Below are 22,816 nucleotides of genomic sequence, written 5' to 3'. Positions count from 1 at the left end.
TGATAATAGATCTAATTGGTCATTATTAAGAACCTGAGGAGTGAGAGCAATCTGGGGTGCAGGCTGACCCTAAAGAGTGCCAGAAATCTGAGTCAAAGGCAGGACTTGTTTAAGCTCTCTTCTCCATTCATAACACCCAATATTTAGTTTCTACACATGAAAGTAAACCACCTTCTTTATGTCAAAATGAACTACATTTATAAGATCACATTAGTAATTTCTACAAGCATTTGTACCAGAAAGCTTTAGGATTTCATGACAGCCATTTGTGAACCTGCTCATTAAGTACTGGAATTGGGACAAGATTTTTTACTACATTCTTGAGATGTCTCACAGCTATGGCAGGGCTCAGAGGGAACAACTTGTACAATCCTGCAGAGCAGTAAAAGGCTTTGTGTTATCCTTGCTTTCTCAGCAACAGTGAGACTCTGCAGGATCAGTTAAGGCAGGAGAATTTGTGATGTAGAGCTCTGGGCCCTTGTGCAAGCAATGTCTTCATGTAATGCATCTCAAAGCTCTCTAACAAGATAGACACATATTCAGAGGAGTTAAATAACTTGCCCAAAACTACTTAGGGACCAGTGGCCATTCGTAGATTTTTTGAAAATTCTTAAGAGTATTGTCCAAGTTTAATTCAGTAATAAATGGCAGAATTCTTTGGACATATATTTCAGAGGTACAATGCCAACAGCAGGTTGATTCCCTGTCCTGAAAAGGAAACTACAGCAATCTTCAGAGCCCAAGGCAGATCAGGAATGCGATGGCTCTCACTGAAGCATTAATGACTCTTAGCAACAACTTGGAAGCTGAAAATTAATAAAATCATCATCCAGGAGTACAAACAAAGCTTAGAGAACAGTTGTGGTTAAATCTCTGGATTTATTGGAGGAATTAACATGCTATTCACTGCTCAGGTAGCCTGATACACATTATCACGGTACACAATATTGCCCATTAACATATACAATATTACACATTAGAATGGTACAGAATATTGACATATCTACTGCACTGTCATTTGTAAACCTCTGCTGTTTCCTGCCAAAGCCAGGATGGCTCCAGTTGGCAGCACTGAAAACAGGCATTACCCAGTTGTTTGCAGTAGCTCCTGTGTAGACACTCAACAGTTTGTTGTACCACCCAAACAGGTAAATCTGCTATCTTGCCCATTTATACCAACCCCAGAAGGAAGCTGCTGGCATGAACACATTGAACAATTCAATATTTCCTTACTGTTCTGGAGTTTGCATTGGGCGGCTCGAGACGTAACTCCGGCATTCATCAGGGGCAGCTGAGGCCTGGCCCTTGTCAATGATGACACTTCCTGCCTCAGATCTACACAGACAAGATAAATCATCAGCCAAAGGAATGGGATGGCCCATCTCAGGGTCATCACATAGAACTGGATATGGAAACCTGCAAAATAGCTTTAGAGACATACCCTCTCTTTAGCAACTTACTGTCTCTATTTACATATTATTCCCAAAAATAGGCATCACCTCTTGGGAGCAAAGCCAAGGTTTTCAGGACTTTTTCAACTTCCTTAATCCTTCATCCCAACATTTTAATAAGACAAATTCCTCAAAGCACCAGAGGAAATTTCTTTTTGATAAAGAAGCACGTCCATATTACATTTCTTCTGGGATTTGTTTTGCATACCGGGGTTTGCCTCTCAGAAGAACAGGTACACATCCCAGAGGATGTGATGCATATTAAAAAGTACATCCACAGAGTGTTTTGGGAGCGACACTATGCTTCTTAGTTCTCTTAACCTTTCCTCATCCCAATATTTCCATGGTACTGTTCTCTTATGCCTCTTACATGAGACTGACAATGGTTTTCTCTACAAATTTGTAGCAGTCTCAGATCATTAAATTTTAAAGGAGACTGCTGCCACAGCACAGGTCTGTACATTAAGAACTGACATGCTATAAAGATAAAACAATCCCTTGGAGTTTCTATATTTGTGTTTGGCACAGAGTCATATGCAAGTCAGTCATTTACCTTCTCCCTCCTGACACCCACCTTTTGCTCCCAGAAGGTTTTGGCTCTTGCTCTGTTTCCTCTGTCTTTTTTCCTGGTATTAGCTTTTCAGCACTGTCCAAGAGGGCACTGAGTGCCACTCTCCGAAATACATTCCCATGTGCCTCCTTGATAAATTGGACCAGCTGTCGGATATCACAGTACAAGCCCTGAGCAGCAAAACACCATAAAAAAAAAAAAAGTAAACAAATTCAGTCTGCAGTTTCTAAAGAAGCATTGACAGTCAGTACTTTCTGAGGTACTTCACCAGGCCATTACTTCTCCTCTGGCTGTTGTGTGATCTACTCTTCAGGAGTATGGTTTGTTGGTTTTGGCTGGAAACTCATAGTGCACTCAGAAGGAGCAGACAAGGAGGAGCATTATTATGGAACATGATCTGCAATGGGATACAGCAGATGGAGAGGTATCAGACAATAAAAGACCTGTGAAATGAGGGAGCTACAAAGATGACTCAAAGCTTGTTTTATACCATTCATCTAGACCAGAAACTTAAAAGGCACGAAATGCCTCAGGTGTATGTGAGAGGATGTAGAGTGCAAACAACTGCAAGTTTTTTTCAGAACCAGTGGGTGTCTTGGGTATTTTGGGATTTTTTTTTCATTATTTTAGAGCTTCCCATCATATGAAGAGAGAGGAATGACTCACTCATTCCCCAACCTCCCTCCTACACTCAAGGCCCTTTTTAGTTCTGAACATTCATACTCATCTGTGATGTGCAAATCACCTCTATATCTGAGGGCAAGTGGATGGAAGAACAATTTTACAGGGCTTGATTTTTGATCTGTGAGCTTTCCTGAAAGACCTTGCATTATTTTGAAAATTCCCTGCAAGGCACAAAGGAAAAACAAAAACAAACACAAACAAACAAAAAAACCCAAAACAAGATTTAAAAAAAACTCACAAAACAAAAAAACCAACAAGGTTATAATTTCACCTGTATCCTGATTAAGGTTGTTTTTTTTTTTTTTTTAAGTCAGATATTGACCACAAGATTGACTTTAAACAATGACAAAAAACCCCAACATATCTGCACACATGCTCTATATGCTATATTCTCCACACAGGCACAATTAACAGTGTTAACCTTTGAGGCAAGTTCCACCTTTTACTCTAAAATAGGGTCTAGAAAGATACACAATTTATAAGATAAAGTTGCATTTGGTGCTTCTAATCTAGGTCAAATAACAGGGCATGTTTTTCTGTATGCCAACAAATAACATCTTTTAACAAACATTCCAAAGGAGGAATATCCATAAGAACTAGAGGATTGGACATAGGTAGACTACACTGCTGGTTTAAGGCACTAATGTTCTCTTATTCCCTTCACCTCACAGAGCACTACTGCCCCTTTAGCTGGGCTTCAGTATCTCTAAAGCTCTGCTGTAATGATGGAATACAAGAATGTTTCTTTTTGGCTTCCATTAAAAATCCTAATTTCTGATAATAAAGCAGGTCTGAGACTAACTCCAAGAGTACACCAATTTGGAAGAGCACTCATGTCATCCAGTCTACCAACTGCTCTAGAAAGACAGCATATGTAGGAATGTGCCCGCTGTTGACAGAGTGAACAAATTATTCTTTGTCTCCTTAAAAAGGAAAAAAACCCCAGAAATTTCTCTCCTCAATTCAGTAAAGAGACACCTCGTAGGACCTTGGGGACTTCACCTCAAACCTAAGGATAGCAAATTGTACAGAAGGCAAAAGGTCCTGCCTAAGTAATTCACTAGAAAAAGAAGAGAACCAAGGAAGTAATCACTTTTGTGGAGTGTTTTTACCAAGAGCAAGAGCCTCTTTCGCCTGGCTTGGGTTTTCTCTGTAAAGAGCCTTGTTATTTTGCCTTTTATTAAAAGTCTTGTGTTTCCCACACTACCTCAGAAGCCATCCTGCCAATTTTATGCCATTTGAGGTAGCTCAGCTATCTCAGGTGTGATATGTTTCTCTGAGAGCTTAGGAGACCTAGCTCAAAGAGATAATATATCAAGCATATACAAAGCAAAAAGCCATCACCTTCCTTTCCTCCATGTGTTGAGTAAATTGACCTTTGCCTAAGCCTTGGGAAGATCTACCCAGTTGCTGTTCAGTAATTCACACAGTCTGGCAGCTGTGGGCCATGTGGTTAACCAAGTGAACTGCCTCTGACTTTGCTGAAAGGCGATTCATTGCAGCTGTGGTGTTAGAATCATAGACTAACTGAGGTTGGAAATGATTGCTGAGATCCTTGAATCCAACCATTAACACAGCACTGTCAAGACCACCAAAAAACCAGGTCCCTGCTTCCACATCCATGTATCTTTTGAATCCCTAACGGGATAGTGATTTCACCACTTCCCTGAGCAGCCTATTCCAGTACCTGACCTCTCCTTTCAGTGAAGAAATTTTTCCTAACATCTCATGTAAACCTCCTCTGATGCATCTTGAGACCACTTCCTTTTGCCCTATCACTTTTACCTGGGATAAGAGACTGACCCACACCTTGATACAACCTCTTTCAGGAAGCTGTAGAGAGCAAGAAGGTCTCCCCTGAGCATCCTTTTCTCCAGGCTAAGCAACTCTGTTTCCCTCAGCTGTTCCTTACAAGACATGTGCTCCAGACTCTTTCCCAGCCCCATTTCCCTGCTTTAGGAAAAAAAAAAACTCCTGAGTGGCCCAGAACGGACCTCAGATTCTGAGATGAAGCTTCACTAGTGCCCAGTACAGGGAGGCAATCACTTTGTTAATTTGGTATCAAGGGCTTACCAGGTTTTCTGGGCTGTGGAGCTCATGTGTAGTGGATGCACAGCGAGTGATCAATGACTTGAACATGGCACTCACAATAATACCTTCTACACTCTGGGCTGTAGACTTGTTGTCCACTGTGGTGAAGTTATTCCCAAATCCAGCTTTATCTGTAAAATTCAAGTGTAAGCAAGCCATCTTGTTGGGATTAGTTTAAAAGAAAGAGCTTAAAGACACATGTAAAGGGACTATGATACATGAGACAAGGATGTGTCCCCACTTAATATCCTATGTTCAAGTTCTCACAATCCTACCCCTCAAAAACATAGCAGAAGCAAAGGGTAAAATAAATTAGAAGCAAGAAAGCCTCCCAAAAATGCCTGAATTATGAAAAAGGGTATCAGGACAATTCTAGCTTTGTTCCATCAGACCTCTCATTTAGAGAAGTACAGAATAAGGCTTCAAATTTGAACAATAACTCCAGTTTTTCTAATTACCATTCTAAGGGCTAAGAGATGTTTGATTAAACAGCAAAGTGACATGAAAATCTTATGAACTATAGGAATGCTTTCCTTGGAAGGTGCACAAGAACACCAAGCTTTCAGAAAGACTCAAAAAATAATTACACATTTACATGAATTACAAAAAACATCCCAGTTTCCTGAGATGAGAGAAAAAGACTTTCAAGAGCTGCATAAGCTGTCATGTTTCAAAGAACAAGCCAGTCAATAATTGATGAATACTTAGGGAAATGTCATATGGGAATCTTCCTCATGAAAGCTAAATATATAATGTTCTTTGTTGCTTTCTCTGAAATTCCTGGCATCAAAGACAGGCTAATAAATTAGTCAGACTCCCTGAGTGCTTCAGAGGAGCTATTCCTACTCTGTAAACAGTCACACTTAAATGTTGTTTCATGCAGTGACCAAGCATAAATGTTTGATTGTTCTAATATAGAACATAATCTTCCTAACTTAAAAAAATCCTCAAACCCTTCTATGTACACACATGCACATGGATTTGTAACTGCAGGCATATGCATCTGTGCATCCATATTCTCGTTCATTCAAGCAGTTCTTGCTGCTTACTGTGGTGCCTTCTGAGCTCTGAGGCACCACAGAGGGTTTTAAAGCTCAATTATACTTCCATTCAGAACAAACTGTGTATTAAACAGGCCATTCCACTGGGTACCCTGTCATGTCAGGAAGCAGAAAACTCCCTGCCCGAGGCATGGTTTAATGAGAATCTCTTCTGTGAAGAGCCATGAACAAGAAGTAGGATGAATCAAAGGGAGCCCTTCAATTTCAGGTGCACTGCATGCTAAAGATCTCGAGGCAAGGTCACTACTGGGTGGTCAGACCCAAAGAGGTCCAACTCCCTTGACCCCCCCACTGCCTAAGGATACAGTTTATACGGTCTGAGAATAGCAAATCACATTTTGTAGTTTATGAAGGACAAGAATGTGGCTTCTTTCTCATGGCAGTTTTAACATACACGAGTGCCTGATGCCAGGTATACTTACTATCAGTGACTGGCTCCATGCAGAACCCCAGTAAAGCATGCAGGAAATCCACCACGTTATTGAGAGAATCCTTGTTCACATAATCTCTCACGGTCTGCCGGAATTGCATCTTATCCAGTTTGTACAGTTTTGTGAGGCAGTTCTGGGCCTGCAACAGTATCCATCAAATCATATCACATCAAAGTACATGATCAAGCTTTGCTAGCAAGGTAATTCAACACTTAGCCAGTGTTCTGCTGTCTCTGAATGGTCCCATAAGAGGACCAGGTTCATCTCTGGAGAGAAGAAGAAATTCAGCACAAAAGAAAAGTCACCAGTATGGGAGCCACTGTTTGAGGTGGCGATAAAGCCACTACCAGCTGTATCTCAAGTCCTCTCTCCCTGTGTCCACCCCCAAAGCAAAATCTCACTGAATGTAAGTGAACTGGGAATGCACCACCTCTGTCAATGCTCAGTGCCTTGGTGGAACAGGTTCTTAGCCTCAGGCATCTGATTTTCACCCTCCAGTTCAGACCCAACCTATTGAATGCCCCTATACCCAATGACCAATTTACATCATGTGAAACACTAACTTTTTGCTTAAAAGCTATTAATTGTCAACTTCTTATCACACAACTATCTATCCTACTGGCTTCCCGTGAAGCCTGGAGTTTAAAGAATCTAAAATATCATCTCCATAGAAACATGAACTCTCCTGTTATCTACAATAGGGTGCTTAACTTTCCAGTAAACTCAGACATGATTGTCCACACAGTCAACACAAACAGTGCATGCAAAGCAGCTTGGCCAGACACACAGAAAATGCAGCAGACTTACACACGTAGGAAAATATTTTCCTCAATTCAATGGGCCTGATAAGAACCTTGGCTCCAAGAGACATTCATTTATACTTAATGTTATGCATAGGTCTAAATGCTTTGCTGGCTCAGATCCAACAGAAAAATCTATCTGACATGGTGATGAATATGGTACCTGTTCAAGCAGTGCTCTGTGCAGAACCTTTCTACTGCTACCACTGGGACTCTCTAACCTCATCCTTTCCAATTACATCCACTCCTGCAGCACCTGGAAATCTAGCTAACACAAGAACACTGCAAGGACATAGAGCATCCAATCCATCTCTGAGAAATCATCCAGTCCACATCTGAGAAAACGACCTTGGAGCCCAGAACCTAATTATAGCTCTGTTGGCACAGCTCAAGCTAACCAAAGCCATGGAGAAGAATGTGGTTCACACACATCCCATGGGATTAGTAAACTTTCATTACAGTAATGAAAAATGTTCTCTTCTACAAGCACACAAGGTGAGGAGGAGGCATGCACTGAGAGGGCCTTTGAAGGGCTCCCATTTAACAGTGAGTTGCACTGAGCTCAAGGAGACAAACTCTTCTGGATTAAATCTGATGTCTAGGCCACATTCTGGGCACTTTCCAACATCTTGACTGGGGCAGAACAAAAAAATGTTAGGAATGAACAGTGATGACTCACCATATCCTTCAAAAGGGCACTAGTGAGTTTTTCACTTCCTTGCAGAACAACAGAACAAGTACAGTGCAAATACAGTGCACTCCAACCATCAGGAGCTGATGGAGCAGCCCAGCAGCAACCAGTCATAATCACCATTAGCAAAGGTGAACACACTTACACCTCAGACTTTTGGATTTACATAGGCAACCCAAGATAGTTGCAGCTCTTGTAAGTAGCATGCTCTTTTGGGGTACTGTCCTGTGAAAATTCATTGACACCAGCTCACACATGGAATTTGCTCCCATGTATTGCCCCAACTCATCCTCTGGGGTGGCCAGCAGCACCCTGGGCCCCAGGCATGCCCTTAGAAAGCTGCAGGGACTGGAAGCCAACACTACAGCTGAAAATCTGCTACGGCTGGGCTGCAACACAGTCTGTGAGCTGGGGCAAAAAGCAACACATTTACTGTCAATACAGGGAAAGCTACAGAGGGGGCAGGCAGCAATGTCAGCAGTACAAGGGGGGACACTTTAATGAGCTTTAATTCTCTTACATTCTCCCGAAATACCTGGAGTCTCAGGCGATCTCCAGAGAGCCCTCGGTGTCCTTCTCCACAACCATAGGCACAGCCCAAGGACTTTACAATTTTGATCAGCATTGTAAGTGCCAGCCTATGGGTGCTGACAGATGGGCCTTCATCCTGAGGGTCACAGAGGGAAAGACAGTGTGTAACCCTGGCACAACCACTGGCATTTTGTTAGCATTTTATTTTTGACAAACTGCCTTCCATTTCTCATCTCAGACACTCCATTACTGAGTTGTTATTCTTGAAGTGTTTACTCCAATTATTTTCCAAGTTCAGAGACCAGCCCCCTCCTTTTCAGCTCCCATCAAAAAGTTATGCTATAAATGTGAAGATCCTACATGCTGCTATGCATACCATTCAGAACTTACTTTAAAAAATTAACCCTGAAAACACAGCATTGGCTTGGCTGAGTAGAAAACCAAGCATATTTTTAAAATGTCTTAGATATTATGCTACTATAAGTTGCAGCTTCAGAAGTCGGCAATATAGCATCTGTTGTCCAATTCTCATAGCATACTGAAAAATTTAAGACTTCGAGTAATCAAATAAAAAACTGCTCACACACTGGGCTCTGTTTTTCCTTTACAAGCTATGAATAATAAACCTGAAAAAAAAAATCATTGTGATTGAGGGTTTCAAACACTTTGTCAAGACATTGAATATGTCCATGCCAGGCTCACAAACTCCCATTTTTGGCAGCTGCTTCTCTGCAGTAGTTACAGTGCTGGAATTGCTAATCATATTTCCTCAGCAGAACCCCAAGTGAGCAAGACAGAAAGGCAGCTGCACACACATGCATACTCAGTCTCAGCAGACATTAAAGTACATTTGGAATTGTATAAAGAGAGAAGCAAGACAAACCTTCTCTTGTTTTTTGTCATTCTTCTCATATGGCCCTCCTCCTCCTCCACCACCTCCATCACCACCTCCACCTCCTCCACCACCTCCTTCTTCTTCTCCATCTCCAGCTCCACTAATTGGAGGTGGCCCAAACCCACAAGCTGACCCACAAGCAGCCCCTTTAAGCTGGAAGGATCCTTCACTTGGTCTCTTTTCAGGGGCTTCATTTTCTTTGTTCTCACTCTTCCTCCGAACTTTCTCCACACAGGGCACCACACCAAGCTGCAGTAAGCATTCCACAATGTTCAGTGCCACGTCACAAATCCGGGAACTGATGTCGTGGTTCAGAACCAAGTAAACAGCCTTCAAGACCACCTGAGAGATTCAAACATCATATTTAAAGCCAGAATTACTTTATCTCCTAGTAATATTCAGTGCCTGGAAATTCTAGACTCCAGAGACCCATTACAGCGGGCACAGTACAAATTCTGAATAAATAATACACAACCCTAAATACCAAAAGCCTACAATCTAGATGTCAGACAAGAAACCACAGGCTGGGCACAGTCAGGCTGAAAAGGAAACCATGAGATTACATCTGTGAGCCTGAGAACACTGCTTGAGTGCAACAAGAGCTAGCAACTCATTGAGAGGAAAGCAGCAAAAGTGAGGTTTAAGGTGCTAGAAGAAAGGTGCTACTCAGTCTTACACTATTTTACAGGGAATTTGGTGCATGCCCCAGGAACACAGCCGTTACATAATACCAGTTAAGATCTGATGTGTGCATTCCACATGCACATGCGCTCCTTGCAAGGAGTAACAGGAGTTGCAGTTTCTCAGAGGAGACTTTTAGGATATGCACAAATGTATCTGACTGACCTTTATATACTGCTGAGAGAAGCCATATAAAGAGGTGGAGGAAAAGCCCAGGAAAGCCCTGATCTCAATGGTACAGCTATATTGACAGAAGAGGGACCTGGCTTTCCTCATTCCTTGCCAATTACCGAGAGATCCAGCATGCCATTCTTGTGGACAAAGTTGTTGGTTCCATCAATGTGATCCGTATCCTCCAAGCAACTGTAATTGATGCAGGAGTCTGTCAGGCTCCGTGGGAGGTTGGCACATGCCAGTGGCTCATGGGGCATCTCAGGGATGGGCACCTGGTTGCAAAGCTTCCTCATGTGCTCGCTGAAGAAATCGGCGTATCCCACATTGAAAGAGGCCAGGGTGGTGTTGAAGGTGGCCACAGTGATGGTGGAGATCTGGGACCGCACTGCAGGGAGGAAAACAGCTACCTGTAAATAAATTTCTATCTCTATAGCTACAGGATGGAAGATTGAGGCTGAGCTTGTCTAAAGGGAGCATCTCTTAAAGTGGTTTGTAAAGCCAAAAGAAACCACAAGTTCCTAATTCCTATCATGTGTACAGGGATCAAAGGTAAACCCATTTCTTCTATTAAGACAGTGTAAATTAGAACAGCCCCAAGCTTGTTCTAGCAGTTCAGTCCTCTGGCAGCTCAAGCTGATGTTAAATGGGCAGTCAAGTAGACCAGGCAACTCAGACATTCTAAATCTAATCCAAAAGGATTTTTCTCTCTGCATTGATTCAGTGCTTCATTTTAAAAGCAGCAGTGTCCCTGCAAGGCAAAGGGAAAGAACTCTGCTGCTGAAAGGCAGGGGTGAAAGTAGCAGAACTGCAGCACAAATTTGAAGCAGCTTTCCAAGTTACATCAATCTGGAAAATTTCAACACAAGAGTTGAAAAAAACAGTACCTGTGACAGTTTAAACCATCCCCAAATTGCATAGCTCTGTGATGAGAAAGGCACTGCAGTCTTAAGCTCACAGTGTTCAGAGACAGGAATTTTGAATTCCTCAGGTTAGCAAACTGGCTTGAAGTGCAAATTTTTATCAAGGATGCCTCATGTTTTTAAAACTCATGCTGATTTCCAGGCAACAGTGATCATAATTTCCCACACCTAGTGCTTTGTAAGTAAGTTTATATACACTCTACTGTAGAAAGACACCCATAGGGTTGTTTAGGCTGCCAGACAGTACGTCAATAGAGCTAGAGAAAAGCAAAGAACCTCTTCCTCTGGCTATTGAATATATTCCAATTAATGAACTAATGACATCTAATACATTTAACAAGCAAGGACTCAGTGATGGACTGGTTATATTATGCACACAGCAACTCACCAGACTGGCAATCACATTAACTGACAGCTTGTGCAGTCATGTTAGCAGTGAACTGGCATTATTAATTGGGAAAATGTTCAAAGGCCAAAAGCAGTACTGTGAACTAGGCCACAATTCTGTCAAGGATCAGGGCAGGAATCAGCTGCTTGTATCAGAGAATTCCTTTCTGTCAAGTGTGACTTTTTAATGGCATCCACTAAAAGTTGTTTGTGAAGATAACGATAAAGATTGCATTAGGGTATTTTGTTCCTGGGCTGCCAAATTTGATGAGTATCCAAGGGCAGATTTTTTTTGTTTCATGGATTTTTTGCTTAGTTTGTTTTGAAATGGGTAACAAAAATCCATATCCAAATCCTACACAGAAACATAGTTTGGAAAAGACCTCTCAGATCATCAAGACTTACCATTTCCCCCTTCAAAGCCAGTTTAAAGCTCTTTCAGTGAGTTTTGATAACTCCTGTGCAAAGATCCATTTCCCCCTTTGGATCAAGAGTAGCCTGTCACCAAGAGGCCTGGTGTCATGTAAACCAACCCATGATCAACACCCCCAAAATTCCACCAGTGTCATCAGGCATAGAGCCATCCAGGTGCCATCTTCTGGCTCTTCCTGCCTTCCCTCATGGTTTCCTATGACTGGAAGGTTACAGGAGAACACTATTTTTGCCCCTCTTACCTTAACCAGTCATCCCAAAACCCTGAAGTCTCTCTTGATTAGCCTGTGACTTCTTTTAATTTCATTGCTACCTATCAGAAAAATCAATAATGGATAACAGAAAGCTTTCTCTTCTCATCTTTAACCTGGGCCCCAGAGAGGCAGTAGAATTCTCTAAGCAATGAGCTGGATCTCCACATTGGTCTTTCTGTCCCTTAACAAGGATGTCTCCTATGACAGTGACATATCTGGTTTTCTTTACAGCAGCATCTTGACACAGGGCAGGGGCCAACTTAACCTCTGCCACACCTCCAGGGTGGATGAACCAGGTCCTTGTTCATCTTCACCCACAGAGCCCCACACCTATCATGCACCCAGGAAGGAGGGGCAGTCACAGATGAGATGTGCCCAGATATGCCCACTGCACCAGGCAGGGACTTGTGCCACTGCCCCTGTCCCTTAAATCCCTGTGTTCAGCCCAGGCAGAGAGAAGAGAAGGGTTCCCCCCTATCACGAGTTCTGTCTATTATCTCTGCCATTGCAGGCACACTGGTATTGCCATTTCTCCAGAGGCCTCCAAGACACAAGGGCCTCAGGGAGACTTGGAGTAAATTTCAAGCCAGACCTCCAACTGAAACGAGGAGAATTAAATAAAAAAACCTTGTGATTTCCAGCAAACTCCAGCAGCTATTTGCTGCATAGAGGCATTAAATATCACAAAATTCCCCATGAAACAATTTCAGATAGCAATACCAAGTTTTTTTCCACACGTTTGTGTTCTATTTTGGTGAGGCAAGAAAACCTCAAACCATGCCTTCTCCCTGCCGATGGCCACCAATTGTTTTAACAACTGTTCCAGATAAACATGAACTGTTTGAAGCATTTTTCTTCGTAGTGGAAAAAACCCCTCAAGAGATACCGAAACAAAAAAGGAAAAATCAATTAGTCACATACTCACACATAGAAACAGTAAAACTTTTTGGGCTTGATATTTCAGTGAAACACCTGTCCTGATGTGTTAAATTTACCTTCTTTGACTGTGTTGTCTCCATGGCTGTTGGAGGGGTCTGGCAGTTCAGAGACCAGCGTGTGATGGGAGTGCGAGTGCCGGGCGCTCAGCCCCTCCATCTCTGTCGCTGTATCAGAGCTTCCCCTCCTGGTAAACTTCCCTAGGGTGATGACAAGAAATGGAGATTTTGTTTAGCTACCCCAGGGGTGGCTGGAGACAGCAGCTGTGGTTAAAAATTAAAGGACTGGAGTCTGTAAAAATCAAGGTTTTTCATCACGCTATGAAGCAGAACCAAAGATTGTCATGGGATTCCTCATGCGGGTTCTCTCATAGAGAGAACATGGTCCAAATTCTCTGCAAGGCTCTTCCTCCCTCAGCACATGCTGATTTAGCTGGCACCCACATTCTTAACCACCAGCACCTTCAAGGAAACAAGACTGCTCAGTACTCCACCCTTCGGGGCATGCTATAGGAATTTAGTTTCTTCTCCACTTGCCCCCAGAAATAAGTATATTAGAATGAAGAGTGCAAAGACAAAGGAAATTCTTCAAGAATAGAAAAAAATACTGTTTTGTGAACTTAGAAACTTGAAGTAGCAATTTTTTAGGTTCAAACACTGTACACCTCTGCAATATCAAGACAATATAAGCCTCACTGACAAAATATCCTATTTATATTTTATCCAATATGCACTCCAGGAAAACTGTGAATAGGATTTTTTGGCATACTAACAACATTGTTAATTATACTAATGACACTGCTGCTAACAATTGTCATACTGCTGTCATAATTGTAATACTAATGATACTGCTGCCTCTCCAAAGATTTCTCTTTCAAAGAAGGGAATGAAAAAATTCTTTGAATCTATTTAAAGATGCAATGCTTGCTATCACACCGGAAAAGTGGAAAAGTGGAACAGAGATCACTACAGGTTTCCAGAGTAGCTATTATTCCAGTAAAGAAGTTTTCGGAGAAAAAGTGAACTGAAGTGGAAGTCATTCAAGGTCTGCTGTGATCAGTTACCAAATAGATGTGTAATATTGCAAACAGAACCAAGGACACAGGGTGACAGAAGGACTGGATGAAGAAACAGCCCCTACTGCTCTCTGAATGTTCACGACAGGAGCGACACAGAACCTGGGGCAGAGAAAACAATATCTCACCTAATATGGTGGTTGGCCAGCCTCCTCTCTCCATGCCCCGCCGGTCCTCTCCGATCCCAGAGAAGCTGCCGAAGGAGAAAGTGCTGCGAGTGGGCGACACATCCAAGTGATCCTCATGGAGCAGGAAGGGCACCCCCATGCGCCGCTGCCGCTTCTTCCCGGCGTGGTGGAACGGGATCGACCCTTTGCGCTCGCGCTCCCTGTCCTCTTTGCGGCTCTTAAACTGCAGGAAGAGGAGAAGATACAGGAGCAGTTGAGAAGTTTTGAGGCATGAAGAACAGCCACTTGAGGGGAAGGGATAACACGGATATATTTCCCAAGTATAACTTTGCACTCTGAGCATTTTATCTTGGCCATTTCCCATGATAGAAACTAATTGCATGCTGGGATCCTGTGAGCATCTGAAGGATTTCAGTCTTGCCTGAGGCTGGGATGGATGCCCTTGGATAATTTTATGGTATTCTTTGAGCATGGAATGGATGGTTGGAAACCCAGAGCTAACATCAAGTAAAAAAAATCAGAACTCAATTAGTTGGAACTACAGTGAGCACTGGCACTTAAAATTCAGCACTGTTTGAGTAGCCTCCTCTCATGCAGTTTCATCAGGACAATTACTTGATATAAAAACCAATATAATAACATACAGAATAAATTCCAGTGAAAAGGGATGATGATCTCACATATGGCATGAATATATATTCCAAGCAGAACTCATGAATATCTGTCTGAGCAGACCTTCAGCAGCTGCTTAGGGAGACACTAAGGTGCTGAATCATAGGTAAATTAAAGTGCAGTTTTCTTTCACTCACCTTTTTGAAGATGTTCATCCCCAGGTCTGTGGAGAGATCTGGAACTGCTGGTCTGCGCAAGTTGGTCAGTGAAACCTTGGAAAATGCCTCTGTGCTTAGTGACTTTTCTTCCTCATTACATTTTATTGTAAGATCCTGCAGCTCCCAAAAGAAGACAAGCACAAGGAAAAATAGAGGTAATCAGCTTTGAAAAAGGAGCTACTTCCTAGAACTATCATAAGAGCACTGCAGAGAAAAAGACCTCCAATTCATTACACAAAGAAGTTTACACATTTAAAGAAAAATAAATGAACAAAGTTTAGAAACTTCCAGAATTATGTACTTTGTCTAACTTTTCAGTCACCAATGGAAAAAAGTACAGCACATTGTGGAAAACCTCAAGCATTGCTGTCAGCCTGGTCTAGTGGCATGGAAGAACGTTTGATTCTGATCCCAGGTATGACTCCAAGTAAGTGATGATATCTTTGAGGTCTTGGTTTACATCCATGAGCAATCATAATGGCTACCCTTTGCAAAGTGTTTTATTTAAGGTCTATGCATACACATTTCATATTTCATTTAATTAATTTCATATTTCATTTAATAACATACACATTTCAAAACATATTTTGGGAACTAAATTGCAATAAGCAGCACTGTCCCTTCAAGAAACTTAATTTTCAAAAAAGTCATTTACTTGCCAAAGAAATATAAGACTTGTAAATCAGTAAACATCTTTCTTTTGTAACAACAAGGCTCCCCCAGCCATCATTTTTCATATGACATTTCCCCCCTTTCTATATCACAGAATGTCCCACAACAGCAAAATCCATGAGGCTCACTGACCCCAGCTTCAGTACAGGTCACTCAACTCACTTCTGCATCAAACAACACATGCTATACCTGCCTGCTGCAAAGGAAATTGGCACAAACTTAGCTTCTAGCCATCTGCCCTCAAAGATCTAATGCCAGCCTTCCATGAGATGTTTGTGCAGCTGATCTAACTGAATCCTCTCAGGGTAATCTTCATCTGCCTAAATATCAGCTTTTTTCCAATTGAATGCTCTTGTTCTTTCCTGTCCCACCAGAAATATTCTGCTGAGAAGTGGGTCATGTTAAAACACCTTTTTGTTTTCAATGCAGAGATAGCCATATATCAGGGATAGATGAAGTGACCACTATGACAGGTTTAGATACCCAGCTTCTGTAGTCCACAAGTGTTCAGCTTTATGCACAACAAGGTCCAGCAGAACCCAGTGACAATCTGTGCAGCTGAAGTCTAACACTAGTTCCAGTGTTTGCAGTACCAAATATTGGGGATCACACATTTTTCTGAGACTTTTCAGACTAATCAAAGACTACCTTTGAATTCTCCCTCTTAATTTTATCAGCACAAGAATGTAGGAGACACACAGCAGCAAGGCTCCTCTTCACCACTGTTTGTAGTACAAACATCTGCTTATCTACCACTTTGCACATATGACTAAAGATTCAGAGGCTACATAGTAAATTAGGATTTAACCCTAGCCATTCTCAACAGTGAGGCCAGCAAGTACTCCATATAGCTTTTTTCCTAGGTTTTATAGCCCTCTGGCCTCTTCTGGTTATAAAATATTGTATGAATTTATTTTGGATTAAATATCTTTATCTACTAGTTACTAAATCGGTGTCTTAGTAGGTGGTTTATGATCAGCAAAAGACAGAGTAGGGCCTACAGAGATACAAGCCATGAAAACATGCAGACACAATGCCATCTTTGAAATCTGCACAGGGTAGGTATCAAGCAAACAACACCGGAGAAGCAAATCTCAGAATTACTTTAAATCTACAGCATGGTATACAATGCATTTAATGAATCACTCCTGATGCAGACTAATTAAAAACATGGCTATTCTGTGCAGTAGGCTACATGGCAATTACCATAAGGATAACACAAGACAGCAAAATAGTTTGAGTTTGGGGGCTGCTCCTCTACATTTTGTTGTTCCTATTGTCTTCCTGCATGACTGTATGCGTACCAGCTCATTAGTACTTCTCTCAGCGCTCAGGATAGCACACTTGAGACTCTTGGCATTCCATCAGCATTGCAGTGAGCACTGCACCACAGCTGCATTGGTGCTATGATTAATATTTGTTTTCTTCTTGCAAAGGAAGTGCAAGACTGTAGCAGATTGTGAAGGTCTGAAGGCTCCACATCCTACACCTGCCCTAACAGTGAATTCTCTGCATACAAATGCCACATAGCTTTCCTTTATCACATGTAGCCCCGTCTGAAACATGTTTACACCAAAGTCACTTTTCAGAGTCAGACAGTATTCACTTTATTCACATTCCATCTAACCCCCCTCTTTTCCCATGCAGCAAAGAGTGCCTGAATACTGCACTGAAATTCTTCTTACTTTGCTATTCAGCTTACTGGGCAATACATGGAGGATATTCTTCATGTCCTCTCAAGCCCCACTGCTTCAGCCCAAGCTTACATCCAAGATGTGATTTTACACACAGAGACCCAACAGGAAGTGTGAGAGTTTTGCTGAAGCTCAGAGAGGTGCAGGATCATCAGTGTGCTGATTATTCTGGTAAATTTTAGAACAATAGAGACAACATTGATTTGCCACAAAAATCTACTGCTCCTCGATGTGATTTGCAGGCAGATGTGTTCTTCTTTACTCAGTTTTTGCCTGCCACTTTTTATCTTTCCTGCTGAAACACAGCATGCCAATATTTTTGAGAAGTTATTGATCACATTGGAGTAGAAATGATAACACTGTGTTAGGAATTTCAGGTCTAGACTGAAAAAACAGGCTTTAAGCATAACCCTGTGTCAGACAAGCTTGTGAAGCCTCAGCATACAACCCCTTGTGTTAACAGAAAGGACAAATCCTAGCCTTTGGGAGGTGGCATTCTCTGCTCTGAACTAGCAGAGAGCCTGGTATGATGAGACCTAACACAAGAAGAGCAGTAAATTTTCTACAGTTGGCTGGGATGAACCAGAACCCAGCTGCTTCTGTGTGTTGCACAGGTTTCAGTCCTCAAAGTTGTAAAGAAAGGGGGCATGAGTTGAAAGTTTTGCTGCCTGGAAGACTATTTCACTTCCTCCATCACAATTGTTCTGCTTAACAAAATGGAACCCAGGAACAGGATTCTATTTTGATGAAGTATGGCAAAAATACACTGGACTGACACAGAGGTTATGAAAAGCAATCAAACTCAGACTTGGAGGGAAGCATGCCCTGGACAGAGTCCTCACATTAACAGCTACAATGTACCCAGTGGAATCACCAAACAGATTTAACTGAACAATATTAGAAGAGCAATAGTCTTCTGCAAGTGAAACAACCTAGAAAAGCAAGACACAGCCAAGCCTGTGAAAGGAAGGAGGTGTTTTACAGAACAAAAAGAAGAACCAGGACAACACTAGTGCAGCCATTGCCCGTGGAAGACAATCTCATTCATACTGCCTCTGCAAACCACTGACTGCACTCCCTGCTCCTGATATTAAGGAGGGTTTTTTGTACACACAGAGCAATCCTATAAAATCTCCATGCACAGGTAAATTAAGACTGAACAGTAATTCTTGTCACCTGGCCTTTATGGAGCTATGTCAAGCTTTTATAGGGATTTAACATAATATACAAATTACACTGAAGTATAATACAATTTAAAAAATACTGCTACTGCTGAGTCCTTAGAACTACAAGTAATCACCAGCTCTCATAATAATGGTAAAAATGTCTATAAAGTCCTGAGATCTAAAACTAACAGTAGCAATATTTACATTTATGCTTATCTTCTAGATTTTGAGCATCTGGGGTCTACTGGAGAAAAGATATTTCACCTTCCTTCCAATCAAAATCTGTCAGAACCCCGAAAGCAGCATTCTTAGGAATAACACCAAGAATTCTGAGATTTCCAACTCAAAATAAGACATTTGATAGCAAAATGAACAGGTCTTTTATTCAACTGTTTCATAATACTGGATGGCAAAAATAGAATCGCTGCTAAATTTTGTAAGGCAGTTCCATCAACTAAGTAAATCAGAATTTGCTGCACATGACAGGAAAAGAGGAGAGGCAAAACCTAAAAGTAGCACAAATCCATAAAAAGATTAACTAAAACCACAACAACATCTCCCTTTTATCCCTGTAACAGGTGAACAACACAATATAAAAAAATATTTAAGCTTAAACACAAGGGTCTTTACTGCACTAAGGAGAAGAGTACAGGGTTCATTTTCCAGCAAACAGGGAGCAATAGTGGACACCTATCAGGCCAGTTCCTCTACTAAGATTATTTTGGCAAATATAAAAGTTATGTAATAAGAGTAACAGTGGAAGAAGTAACAACACGGAGAGCTCTTGCTCACTGTCACTGTTTGCCAAGTCTAATTCCATATTTTAACACAAGTGTTTGTCTGAAGTGTGCAGTCCTGTACCAAACCCAGGTTCTTTTCTACCATTTGAGGGAGTACACCAGAGCAGCTCAGTGAGTCCTGACCATTACACAGTTGCAAAGGCATTGGTAACCACATCTTCTGGCAACTGCATTAGTACATTCTCACATTAAAAGGACATTTTCACGTTAAAAACTAATGTTATCCCAGTTCACCCCAGATTAATTAATATCAACACTCCAGCTTCCAGCAGTCACCAGGTCTCACCCTCTGCATCAGATTCTGCCTTCAAAGCACTCAATGTTCTTATGGTCTCTTTCTGAATCAATGCAAGTATTTGATCTCCATGCAAGTGAGCCAATACCAAAGCTGTGGCCATCACTACTTTTTCAGAATCACTTCACAGCATCACGACAACAGCATTATTTTCTTACTGACAGCAAGTGCTCACCTGGGTTTTGTGGGTGTTCACCAGAGAGGGTGCAGCAGCCACCATGGAGCTGCTGCGAGGCCTTGGCAGAGGGGTGACCTCAGGCTCGGGTGGCTTCTCTGGTTTTTCCTGCAGCATGTGCCTCAGCCTCTGCAGGTAGTACATCAGTGACCACTGCGTGCCCTCCTCAGACCAGTGTGGCTGCAGCAGGCAGCGCAGCACAGCCACGTCGAAGTACGTGGCGTAGCGAGACTTCTGGCACGGTGGAATCACCAAGGACACCCTGTTCCAGAAAGCAGGAGCAGAAATGTTAATCCTCAAATTCTTTAGGCCTTCTTAGATACTCAGCTCTCTGCATAAAGTCCTTTGGGATTAAGGTACCTAACTGAGGAGAGCATTATTGAAGGCACCTAACTGGATATTTAGCTTTCAGATCCCCAGAGGATTCCAGTACATGCTGTTAAGTGTTTTCTTGGATAGGGGTGCTTTCTTAAACTGTGAGCTGAAGATAAGCCTCCAGTGCCTCTGCTGAGTAATTTGTTCAGCAGGAAACAGACAACCTTTGAGCATCTGCAATTTTGATACTAGTAATACATATTTAGGAATAGTTTACGTTTGCACATATCAGGCATTACTTAAGAAAAAGCAGGCAAGGCAGATAAATTAGTTAACCTTTTGAGCTAATTAAATGGATCCCTATATAAATAAAATTTGCCATTATGGGCGTTCCTTGCTGAGGCATTCTAGAGAAAAGCACCCTTTAAAGCCCTCACTATAGTTTTATTGCCCTATTAATTTCCCAATGGATTTTAATATGGAATTTCCTAAGTATTGTAAAAATTAGTGCACACAAAAGCAAAACATCTGTAGTGAGCTTCAAAAATGAGACTCTAGAAAGTTCAGATTTCAAAGGCAGCTATATGGCACTCATAGCCAATGTTTTTGCAATAAATTGCCCCAAACTTTTTATTCCTAATCTTTTATATCACTATTCTTCCAGCAGAGTACAACTGGCCTGATCTACCCTCTGGACACTTACTAGCTGTCAGGAGACAATCTGTCAGAAAGCAGCAAGTGAAAGGGAGTCATAGGAATGAAAATCACATGGTAAGAGAAGGTGTGAAATCCTGGGGGTGGTGCAGGAACTCCAGAAATTTTTTCAGTTTTTTTGGTCTGCTGAATACACATTTTGAAGGTTTCCACTCTATATTAGAAACACATCTCTGTGACCTGCTTATTTCTGGGATTTTGGAGCTCTATAAAAATGAAGAGTACTTTCAGGTACTATATCCTCAGGCATTTGACAATCATCATAAGAACATCAAGCCGGTGTTTTGTTTATTGTTAAAAACCATTTTTATTATCAACACTGCAAAACAGCATGCAAACAGTGTGGACAAGTCATCCCCATTTCCACCGCATTCTGAACAAAGGGGTTCAAGGCCATGGTCCAGGAAAGCCTTAGGGAACAGCAGCAATACTGACCCATGGGACCTCTGAGTGCTGAAGTGAAGTGCTCTGCTGGATCTCTGCCCTGTGCCTCCAAGGCAGGCATGGAACTGGCAAAGGAGAAAGAAGTGTGCATGGAACACTGACACCAACCGGAATCACATTAACCCTGCTCCATCTTACATGTCTGGAAACAGGGAGCAGGTGTCAAGGCTGGGCTTGGATCAACCCATGGATCCAGAGCTCAGACTTGCAGAGCTGGTTTGCTGCCAGCCCCACAAGCCAATGCTGGAGGCACTTGGTGACTGCATCAGCATATGACACACTATACGAAATACACAGACTCAAAGTTTCTCCCCTAGTGCTGTAGTACAGGTAAAAAGGCTGCAAGTTTGACAGCTTTTAAATGAGCTGTCACAAAAACATGAAAAACTGAATTAGGAAAGAAAACAACATGAAATGGGAATGTGCTGTAACATTTTCCCCATAAACCTGATGTGAAGGGTGGTTTTGTCAAAGTTTAGGCTGTGCCACATAGGTCTAGCCTGCAAAAAGCCAGAAGTATACTCCAAGTATCCTAGCAAAGGAAATAAAACCTGTCATCCCAGTAGCAATTGTGAAAAGTGAGGCATTGCTCCCTGGTCTCTGCAGGACCCTGAGCAGTGTATGGGGCTAAATAAACACTTTCATGCTCCCCTGTCTGTGGCACAGGCAAACCTGAGGCATGACACAGGCTGGGAGCAAGGCATGTTCTCCTTATGAAATGTTTGTAACTAAAGTCCTTCCTGCAAAGTCTGTTTCTCAGGCAGCCTGTTCAAAGTAGCAGCTGCATAAAGAGCTGTGGTTTATTTGCTTCAGGATTAAACTGAATCATCTCTATGTGGAAAATTACACTGCGTGGAGGAGCAACACTCAGCTAGGATCCGAACAAGCCATTTGTTTAGATAGTTTCTGAAGACCAGAAATTAAATTCTGTAGTTCATTTAGAGGAAAATCTAGTGCTTGCATAATCAGATCATGGTTGTCTGTGACTGCAGGGAAAGTGGAAATGCAGCCTTCCTTCAACCCCTGGCCAAGGACAAAGGAATACTTTGGCTGTTGGTAAGCAGAGTAAACAACATTTGTTTCACAGTTATCTGTTGCTTGGCAACCAAAGCTCCCTGTACAGTTTTAACTCATCAATGAGTTCTGCAAATGAGGAGGCATAATGATGCTCTCTTCAAAGCCTGTCTGAAGCTTCATCCCCATGGCAACCACCAGATCCTGCTTGATAAATTGATTACCTGATTCTGTCTTCTTAAAAGGCTGCTTATTTTTTACAGCTGTGCACTCTCTGAGCAGTAGTGTTCACACACAGAAAGGCAGCTCTGTCCCCACCTTCAGTTTTACTGGCTCACATTAATACCAATTAAATACAGATCCAGAACTGACAACAGGCTTGATAAAAAAATCCCAAGGGAAGCTTCCTGATGAGATGAGAGCCTTAAGGAATAGCTTTTTCCTTTGCACCAGCGAAAGGCTGCCCTGAGCTCCCATTGGAGAGATCAGAGAAAGTCACCATTT

General features: G+C 42.0%; 1 protein-coding gene across 15 annotated transcripts in view; it reads right to left on the bottom strand.

Moving 5' to 3' along the window:
• Positions 1-22,816, bottom strand: part of UNC80 (unc-80 subunit of NALCN channel complex) — a 127,855-nt gene that overhangs the window by 89,608 nt on the left and 15,431 nt on the right. For 9 of the 15 annotated variants that reach the window (XM_077785173.1, XM_077785179.1, XM_077785174.1 and 6 more), the window contains exons 8-18: positions 19,826-20,087; positions 15,003-15,143; positions 14,194-14,416; positions 13,050-13,190; positions 10,178-10,446; positions 9,195-9,548; positions 8,301-8,447; positions 6,281-6,428; positions 4,780-4,928; positions 2,026-2,192; positions 1,234-1,335 (exon numbers count right to left, since the gene is read on the bottom strand). In XM_077785173.1, coding sequence (XP_077641299.1) covers positions 1,234-1,335; positions 2,026-2,192; positions 4,780-4,928; positions 6,281-6,428; positions 8,301-8,447; positions 9,195-9,548; positions 10,178-10,446; positions 13,050-13,190; positions 14,194-14,416; positions 15,003-15,143; positions 19,826-20,087 — 2,103 coding nt within the window. The remainder of the gene's footprint in view (positions 1-1,233; positions 1,336-2,025; positions 2,193-4,779; positions 4,929-6,280; positions 6,429-8,300; positions 8,448-9,194; positions 9,549-10,177; positions 10,447-13,049; positions 13,191-14,193; positions 14,417-15,002; positions 15,144-19,825; positions 20,088-22,816) is intronic. The other 6 variants (XM_077785175.1, XM_077785184.1, XM_077785181.1 and 3 more) reach the window with 3 other exon arrangements.

Source organism: Lonchura striata, chromosome 8 (assembly GCF_046129695.1).
Source record: "Lonchura striata isolate bLonStr1 chromosome 8, bLonStr1.mat, whole genome shotgun sequence".
NCBI classification, from domain to species: domain Eukaryota; kingdom Metazoa; phylum Chordata; class Aves; order Passeriformes; family Estrildidae; genus Lonchura; species Lonchura striata.
The sequence above is the reverse complement of the archived record's forward strand: the minus strand, read 5'-3'. Positions and strand labels throughout refer to the sequence as shown.